This window comes from Lampris incognitus, chromosome 18 (genome assembly GCF_029633865.1).
Source record: "Lampris incognitus isolate fLamInc1 chromosome 18, fLamInc1.hap2, whole genome shotgun sequence".
In the NCBI taxonomy this organism is placed as follows: Eukaryota; Metazoa; Chordata; class Actinopteri; order Lampriformes; family Lampridae; genus Lampris; species Lampris incognitus.
In genome coordinates, this window is record NC_079228.1 from 18,290,270 (window position 1) to 18,300,627 (window position 10,358).

At 43.6% G+C, this 10,358-nt stretch overlaps 1 protein-coding gene across 1 annotated transcript in view; it reads right to left on the reverse strand.

The window, feature by feature from the left end:
• Positions 1-6,512: 6,512 nt before the first annotated feature.
• The window catches only part of adgrb2 (adhesion G protein-coupled receptor B2), a 208,165-nt gene continuing 204,319 nt past the window's right edge, over positions 6,513-10,358 (reverse strand). The window contains exon 33 of the mRNA XM_056297981.1: positions 6,513-6,566. Within this exon, the coding sequence (XP_056153956.1) occupies positions 6,513-6,566 (54 nt within the window). The remainder of the gene's footprint in view (positions 6,567-10,358) is intronic.

The window sequence follows — 10,358 nt, forward strand, 5'->3', positions numbered from 1 at the left end:
CCTCAAGGAAAACACTCCCACTGGGTTGGAAGGTTTAGTTGAATACTTCGACTCCACCTACGTCACCGGCACGTGTCGTCGTGTGCAGCCTGTTGCAGACCAGCCTGATGCTCCACCACCACCACTCCGTGTCAGGCACATTCCACCCTGGTTCCCCATCGCCATCTGGAATGTCCATCATGCCACCCTGGAGGGAAGAGATAGGACCAACAACGCCTGCGAGGGCTGGAATACCCCATTTTCCCAACTCATCGGGCATCATCATCCTTCATTCTGGACGGCGGTTGAGGGTCTGCGCAAGGACTTCGCTCTTGTGAGTACACAGATTGCACAGCACCACAGAGGGCAGCTGCCTAAGAAACGCTAACGGAAAGCCTATAAGGAACTGCAGAAGAGGCTCTGTAATCTCTGCACAGATTTTTTGGAGGAACGCAGGACCATGGAGTATTTCCTCACTGCAGTTGGACACTGCATCCGACTGGAATAGACTGATAATGGAACATTGCTCAACATACCCCATGGCAATTGACAGTCTCTATATAAGAAATTGGTTGGCAAAAGAGTCTATAGACACTGCTTTAAAATCTCTTAATTAGGTCACTGTGATCCCTATTACATGCTTAGACCTATGTGATATTTCTTGTGACATGCAACAGACTGTTCAATGGAATATTTTTCCATGAATAAAGGTTAATTAAGATTATGTATTACCAAACAGTAATTGATAGTCTCATTATCATGATTATCTTTAAGATCACCATTTCATTTGTCAGGGAGATATGATCCCTCTCACATGCTTAGGCCTATGTGATATGTCTTATGTGACATGCAACAGAATGTTCAGTTGACTTTTTGAAAAATAAAGATTGTAAAACAATTTGTGAGCATTTGTCTCTTTTTCTATTAGTCTTGTGAGCATTTGTCCTGTGAGCATTTGTCTTGTGAGCATTTGTCTGCAAACCCCAAGGCACAGACCCCCTCACCGCAACCAAGCACCTCCAACTGCAAATGCCGTGTTAAGACATCGTGTCCTCTTGAAGGAAAATGCCAGATAGAGGGAGTCATTTACCAGGCAGCGGTGACAAGAGAAGACAACTGCAATGTGGACACTTACGTGGGATTAACAGAGGGCCCTTTTAAAATTAGGTTTAACGCCCATATGAGTAGCTTCAGAAATGAGCATGCAAAAAATGCAACGGCCTTAAGCCGCCATAATTGGTCATTGGTAGACAAGACTATCAGTTATTCTGTCTCATGGAAAATCCTTGCAAAGAGCAGTGCATATTCAGTTAGAGGTAAGAGATGTAACCTGTGCTTGGCAGGAAAGTATTTTGTTATTTGCAGACCTGATATGTCCACCTTGAATAATAAAAAAAAAATTGGCCGCCAGCTGTAGACACCGAAAAAAACATCTCCTTTGTAACTATAAGTAAAATGTATTTATTACCCCCCCATTAGATGATACACATGACATTTATTAAGAGTTTTTTTAAATATATCTTTTTAATATTTTAACTGCCTGTCCTTCCAATTGTGCCCCAACACCACCCTTCTATATAATTCACATAAATTACCTTGTTATATTTTAAATGCACATCATTTCAACAGCGCCCTGGTCCCTAAATGCTTTTCAAAACAAGCCCCAGTCCCATTGGTTGTAATGTTTTCTACCCCTCCATTGGTTGCTGTGCATCATAAGTACCTACCCCATTGGTTGTTATAGTTTGAATGTTTCCCCATCTGATTGGTCATTGTCCAACCGAAAATAGGGGCGTGACGCTGGGCAACGCAAACTGTATGATTCTTTGTTGAACCACATTACCAGCTGATGAGTGCAAGACGCACGAAACAGGCCTGTACTGCTATGTATTAAACTTTTTTTTCCTGTGTCTGTGTATATATATATATATATATATATATATATTTATTTATTTTTTTTGAATGGCACACGTTTTGGAATCTCTACTTTGGGAGGAGTGAAGATGTAGAGACGGACACGGATGGTGAAAGAGAGTGTTTATAAAAACCGAGATATGTAACGTCAAAGGTGTAAAAAATTAAAAGACTAAAAACACATGTAATTAAAAGTCTTCTGTTGGGGGTCGTTCGGTTGGAGTGGCAGTCTATTCCGTTGCCTACCAACACGGGGATCGCCGGTTCGAATCCCCGTGTTACCTCCGGCTTGGTCGGGCGTCCATACAGACACAATTGGCCATGTCAGCGGGTGGGAAGCCGGATGTGGGTATGTGTCCTGGTCACTGCACTAGCGCCCCCTCTGGTTGGTTGGGGAGCCTGTTCAGGGGGAGGGGGAATAGCGTGATCTTCATACACACTACATCCTCCTGGTGAAACTGCTCACTGTCAGGTGAAAAGAAGCGGCTGGCGACTCCACATGTATGGGAGGAGGCATGTGGTAGTCTGCAGCCCTCCCCAGATCGGCAGAGGGGATAGAGCAGCGACCGGTACGGCTCGGAAGAGTGGGGTAATCAGCCAAGTACAAATACAATTAGGGAGAAAAAGGGGGAAAATCCCCGCACAAAAAAAGTCTTTTGTTGAGGAGAGAACTATGCGGGTCCACAGCTCAACAGCGTCAGCTCTGTCCCGGGCCCTAATGTGTCTTCATGTGGGTGTGAAGCCATTTTCTCTCTCCTAAGTTAATTAGACTCAGGACAGCTGGTCCACACCCCACTCTATCACAATCATATTTTACTGTAGGGTGACCACACACACACACACACACACACACACACACACACACACACACACACACACACACACACACACACACACACACACACACACATTTTGCTGAAGCAAGCACACACATTTGTTTTTTTTTAAAGTGTTGCCTCCTCTAACTTTGTAACCTCTTCTCTCCTCTTTTTTCAAACATTTCTTTTTTTCCCTGGTTCTACCAGGGAATCAACTCAGTTAGTACTCTCACAAAAGGATATAAACTGTACTCATACACTAAATCTAGAATCCATTCTTGTTTGCACGTACATATAAGTAACTTAATCATTCTGAAACTCATCACACATTTTAACAAATGAGATTTGTCATCTGACTGCAGTAGTGCCGATAGTATTTGAACCACATATAGAGACTGTGGACGGTGAGTAAGAAACCACATCGCTGGCTACTGTGCATGAAAGAAATCTCATTATTTTTAGAAATATCTCCAAAGATATGAACTCGAGTGAGCAGTTTTCTATTTGTCGATGGAACAAAAAAGACTGCAGAAGTTGTCAGGCTCACTGGACACGTGGATTCATCTAAAAGCAGCAAAGACTATGTGCTGAAATTGAATGGTAAATTTGGTGGAATAAAAGGTTTTCCTTTTATGGCCTGGAACTATAAAGCCAATTAACTGGTTAAACAATTTTGAGGCTCTGCAGTGGCAAGTAGTTTCTTCTTTGGTTGAGTTAATGTTGTTTTGGTCCTCCATTAAGTTGCACTTAACAAGAGGAACTGGACAGAGCAGCGTCCTCCTCAGGCCTAGAGTGCAAAAATAGACATTATGTAGATTGGCCCTGCTTGAAAATGAATTCAAAATCAATACTGGGACGATGCAAGCTGGTCTTTGTCTTAATTATTACTTTGTAGTGCACCGATGGCTTTTAGTTTCTTTAAGATCAGGACAGGGGCCAAAATTAACTGCTAATTTTTACCCCAACCTGCAGAGTTATCTCAGCACAAATTGGGAGAACATTATGGATAAAGAAAAAAAAAACTAGGGCTTTTTTTTTTAATTCAGTTTAGTCAACAAATATGACAATGACTAAGCTGATGGCCTACACTTTGCCAAGACACAAGCCACATGTGTGACACTTGTAACAGCCAAGCTGTCTCAAGGACTTAAACACGCAGTGGACTGAGAGGCAATGGAAACTTAAAAGTTAATTGAAAGTGGACAAATATAGTCGAGACTTTTCTGGATCGTGTCAGTGGTGCCTGGCTCCGTCTGCTCTTACTTGCCCTAGAGACAGGAAGCAAAATCGTGCACACACAAACTGGCATACACACAAATGTTTGCACACATACCGTATTTCCCAGTCTATAAGTCGCTGCGTTTTTTAAATTTTTTACTCATCTGGCTGGTCCTGCGACTTATATTCCAAAGCGATTTATACCACGCAATTTTGCGGGAAAAATACGCTGCATTACAAATAAGGCCACTAGACGACACTGTTTAATCTTGTGACTCAATTGAAAATACTGTACCATAGTGATGCGCTGGTCGGGGGGGTTCGGGTAAGCTTACCAGAAAAATATCACGGGTTCAGGCAAGAGTAGCTGGCTGCAGACAAAATGGCGGACATCCGCAAGGGGCACCTCCGCAGTAGACAGGACCATCACGTGACCTCAGCAGTTGACAGGAGCATGCGCAAGAGCCACTTGAGATTTCGAATGTATTTTCTCTATATCGGTAACAGTTATACCCACGCTCGCTGGATTCTTCGATACATTAAGTTTGATAGACAACATTGAATAAAACCTTACAAAAGACAACTAACCTTTTAAAGTATCTTATTACCGCTGTCGCAGTATCTTCTACTTCATTCCGTTTTATGGCGGACTGCAAATCTTAAAAACAACACGAAGAAGACCAACGTCCGGTTTTCTGTAACTAGCGGGGGGTCACGTGACGGTCCTGTCAACTGCGGAGGTGCCTCTTGCGGAGGTCCGCCATCTTGTCTGCAGCCAGATGCATCTCGGTTCAAGCGGGCGGGTCAAAAAAAAAAGACACAGCACTCCGAGTAAGTTATAACTAACTTACAGAAACATTGCGTGCAACATGCTCGGCTGTGCATAACTAGTCCACCTTCTCTTCCTCTCTCTCTCTCTCTCTCTCTCTCTCTCTCTCTCTCTCTCTCTCTCTCTCTCTCTCTCTCTCTCTCTCTCTCTCTCAAACACACACACACGTGCGCGCGCGCAGCTTAATCATCAATTTGCGATTACGATTTGGTCAATGCGTGTGATTTAGAGTATTGAGGTTTCGTTTACGAGCCCCCCCCCACCCCCCACTGGTATCCGTAGCTTTTGCGTACAGCTCAAAAACTTTTTTTTGGTCAGAAAAAAGACGCGTGTGTTAGCGAGAGAGAGAGAGAGAGCGAGAGAGAGGGTGCGTTCATGAAGAGTTTTTGCTGCTATTCAACAATAAAGAAAACCGTTTGGAACAATTATTCTGCTTATAGACCCAGACACTATTAGGCTAATATTCTATACCTTGCAGCGTATAGACCCTTTTACAGGCAGTAAGCAGCGATCACGTGATTTTGCTGCAAAAATGCGCGCGCATACTATGCGTGACGTAGGTCATAAAAGGGTCTATTGAACGGCCTTTCCCCCGGTGGAATGCAGTAGAAATTAATACCTTTAGTTTTGCTAGACCTGTTCTGGCAACCCACAACACAACAAGATGACATTTTAAAAATGTAAACATCAATCGATCAAAAATCCACTTGCACTGCATTGACTAGAGATGAAGAAGGTGCCTCTTTTGCTGCCAAAATGCGTGCGCATACTATGCGTGACGTAGGTCATAAAAGGGTCTATTATGCTGGGCAAACAGCTCAAAACAAACATACTGCAACACTTCCCACTTTGCTGTAGCCTAGGCTGACATTGGAGGTTTACAGGTCGAGTTCGAGTGGTTAATTAATGCATATTGCAGCGGGTCGGGTGGTGCGGATTGGCTCATAATGGGTCGGGTGGGTGCGGGTATTAAAAAACCCTGACCCGCACATCACTGCTGTATCCCCATATTAATGCGACTTATACACTGAAGCGACTTATATATGTTTTTTTCCCCTCACAATAACACATTTTTTGCTGAGAGCGTCTTGTACTCCAGTGTGACTTGTAGTCCAGGAAATAGGGTACTACTCAGCCTCACATCACAACCGAGAGAAAGTGCATCAAAATGTGGAGAGAGGGCAAGGAAAAGGGGGGAGGGGGTGGGCAGTCTGACATTTCCAGTTCACTTTTTTCTACTGCGTGAAAATGTCATATTATTTAGCCAGGATCATCTGTCAAAGTCAGTGGGAGTTTTCTAAAGGTGGGCACAGTAAAAGCGTTATCACTTCATTACATGACCCTGCCTGGCCTCCATTTCCTGTAACGTGGAAAGCAAATAATACACAGTACAAGCAAAAATGTCTGCTTCAATTTCAAACATATACAGTACACACACACACACACACACACACACACACACATATATATATATATATATATATATATATATATGCAGATGTATGCACACATATGCATACACACAACCAGTAAACAGTCATACATGCACAAGGGGTCTGTCTCACAAACATATCTAATATAGTAATATGACTGGGGAATTTTTGCCTTAGCTGGCTACATAAAACTCAAACATCGTAAGCAATGGAGAACCAGTCTCACAAACGTGGTTTCTAGCATCATATGAATCTATTCAATAGCATGCAGGTCCTGGGCCCAGTCTAGCGGGCCTGTGGTGCCTGTCTGTCTGACAGAGACTATGTCACCTGCTCCAGTCCTTTGTAGTCTTTCTGGATAGCAGAGCAAATAAACTGCAGAGAAGGGGCAGTGTTGTAACAAATAGCAGACGAGAACATTATACATAGAAAAAGCCCCTCTAACATTATATGTATATATGCTCAGGTGGGTTATCGCTCGACTAGGGGCCTTTCTGTGTGGCCTCTGCATGTTATCCCACTGCTCACATGGGTTTCCTCCAACATAAAAAAGAACCCCAGTAAAAAAACAAAAAAAACCATGCAGAAGGCTCTCCTGTCCTGTCCTGACCACAACATGGATGTCCACCTGGAATTCGTCCCGGGGTGCCGGAGAAAAGGGCTGCCCACTGCTCCTGGCTGTCCCTGGAGGAAGAACAGCAGGATGGGGAAAATGCAGAAGGAACATTTCTTCAGTCACCACTTTCTTCACCACCCCCTGCATGCGTGTGTGTGTTCACTGTGTAGCTGTAAGACGAATAAAGTCTCTCTTCTCTCTTATATATATTTATAAATATAGATGTTTGCATGGGTTTCCTCCTGGTTCCCTCCTCCTACAGTGTAAACACATGGAAGCTAGGTGAATCGGAGTCTCTAAATTGTCCATAGATGTGAACAGTGTGTGATTGGCCGTGTCTGCGTGGACCTGGTGATGGACTGGTGACCTACCCCCCTTGCCTTTTGCCTGCCAAGATAGACTCCCATGATGCTGAATTGATTTAAGCTGGTATAGAAAATGGATAGAAGGATGGCTGGATGGATAGATGTATAAACACCCACACAACACTCAGACAAACCACAAAAGCACATCTTGGAGCTTTAAGTGTACAGACTGGAAACCAAATCGATTTCTTCCATGTTGTTGGCATTTGGTGAGCGAGAGCCAAGTGTGAAACACCAAAAAACCATTTGAGAGCCCCAAAAGACTTCTGCTTCTGCAAACTTGAATGATGTGGGAGAAGGAGGGGGAAAAAAAAAAGGGAAATGAAAAGCAGTGGGTGCTTGATGCTGGTAATGATACAGTCATGGATGCCAAAAAAAAAACCAAAACAGGTATTCACACACACACACACACACACACACACACACACATACACACACACACACACACACACACTTTCCCTCAGGGTAGTCAGAAATGTCAAGAAGCACACAGCATGCTGTCAGTCATCGGCTCAAAATGAAAGTGTGTGAAATGGAGGCCTCTCCCTGGAAGCTGCACCACTGCAGGACACAACATCTCGAGCACAGCAGCAGTGTCCCCATGGCTGGCAAACAGTCATCACAAACTAGTGCTCCCAGACTCAAACACGCCTTCGCAACCACTCCACCTCACATCCACCCCCCCACCCCCACAGCCATCATTACGGCCGGGGTATAGTTGCCGAAAGGCCAAGTACTCTATTTGGGGAACGACAAAAGTGCTTGCACGGACACAATGCAAAATTATTGCAGAGGAAATGTTCCTGCCGTTTCACCCAAAGGCAAGGATGTGTTAGTCTGCAGTGTCGCAGACCACCTAAAGCGTCGCTGATGGTGGTTCAAGGGAGAAAACAAGACATAGAGAGAGAGACAGAGAGAGAGCGAGAGAGAAAAAAAAACTTGAGGAAAGGGTAATGACGAAATCTGCAGCCCCAAGGATGAGTCCCAAAACTCCCATGAGCCTTAAAGGCAAGAGGTAAGAAGTGACGGAAGATAAAAGTAGATGGAGAGATCAGAAATTGTATGCCGTGCGTAGTAGAGATGTGCAGTTGGAGACCTTTAAAAAACAAAAAACAAAACACATTTTCATTAAAGCCACCTGAAGCCGCGAGGAGAGACTGCAGATCTGAATTGATTTTTTCATGCTAATTGCCAGGTGCATGCTGCAGCCTATTAGACCAGCAGAGATTCTTAATAAACAGCAGATTCCAGGGAAGACGAAAATATCTTCAGCTTTTATACTTTTTAAAATATCGCTTTAAGCGATCGTAAAATGACTCAACTAAATCACACAAACTTTTGTCGAATACTGTAGTGAGTACCTTGGTTACCGAAATAAGTTATTATGCAAATGAGGAATTAAACCAGTACTGGCAGCTCCGGCCTCTTTTCTCCTTATTCCTCACCCCCCCCCCATCTTATCTTTACATTTCCCACTCAGCTGCAGGATTTAAGTAGTTTAAATAATGTTTTAGACTAGCAACAACCGAGGTGCACATATTACACTTAAAAAGAGATGGTTGTGTTCAGATGCCAAACATTTATGTTGAACATTAAGGAAGTGCCCAGATCTGTAAGCTTTATTTTTCACTTTCATTGTTTTATTTTTAAAAAAAATGTGTGAAAGGAAAAATATACACTTTGTTTTGGAGAAACATTACCATGAAAGTCGGCGCTCCTTCACGGTAATGTTGGTACAAACTGAGCAATATTTTTTTCAGCACGCCGACTCACAATTACAGTCGATGTACATCAGAATTTCTTCCACGCCTGTGCAGGCACAAGGAGTCTTCCAAAAAAGCATTTACAGACTGAATGGCAAAAATGAGGTTTCACTGCTTCCATAGAATTTTATGCACACAAATATTTGGTGATAGTTTGGCCTCTGTGGTCGGGTGGCGCCGGAGTTAAGATATGTTTCCCCATGTGACCTCAAGCAAAAAGGAAACCTTGTTTCAGTCCATGGAGTCTTCAGGTATTTTGTCATGGATGAGTGTCAGTCTTGTCAAGAAATGGATGTTCGAGGATCATCCCTTTCACCGGGAGCTCTTTGCTTTGGCTTAACCATGGTTGAGCAGAGTTTCCCCAGTTACCCATAAATCCAAGGCTTTAAATTCCTTGAGACTGAATAGCAATCCTCTCTGCCTTGTTATTTTTATGTCCCCCATTGAGGGCTCTGATTAGTAGGTGCTTAATTCAAAGTGAGCCCCCCCCCCCCCAAATACACACATACACATGCATGCACACACACATGCAGATTTTTTTCCCTTATTCTCACCATCTTCCTATCAAACACTCTCAATCTCCCTCTTGATCTCTCAATCGTGCAATGCCTCATTTCATTCTGATCATCCAATCATCACCTCACACAATCACATCTTTAATGATCTGATATCAGTGTTGGAATTGTATCCACAACATCAATATGAGTGTTCCTCCATCACCGTTGTGCCGTCATTGCAACGGACCAATCACGTTACTTTACCCTAGCCTAACCCATGCTAATCCACAACCCAATTCCGCAACCATCTTTTTCCCCCCCGGGTCGCAAAGACACAACAGCACAACAGATATCAGATACACCGTCTTATTGTTTTGGCTATGCCAAAATTCAAATGATAGCCACAGTGCTCTTTAGGACTTATTCATCTGCCTGTTGGTGCTGCAGAAGGTGGGGAGAAAAGACGACAAGGTGGCTGCGTGATCCAAAAAAAAAAAAAAAGTGGACGAGGATTCTCACTGAGGTAAGGAGTAAAAGAGAAGTGAGGCAAGTGTCATTGGTAAGAAAGAGAATCGGAAAAGACAAAAAGAAAGACAGGCAGAGTAAAAACTAATAGCCGCATGAAGATGGACAGAATGTGAACATCGCGCAATAAAGGGAGAATATGGATTCCACCTCATGTGTATTAATAACTGAAACCCTCTTTAATTCCAGGGGAAGCGCTTGAGAATCACATTACCTGCCATGCGCTAATCCATTTCAGACCCTCCAGACCCAGGTCATGCTCCAAATTAGCTCCGAATCGACATGACAGATTCTGCAGGACTTCTACGGCAACACCTGCTGTGTTGGATGAACGCATTAAGGGGGCGGAGGGCTGTGTGGGGGCTGTCATAATGCTTCATTAAAGTGACACGCTTGGCACA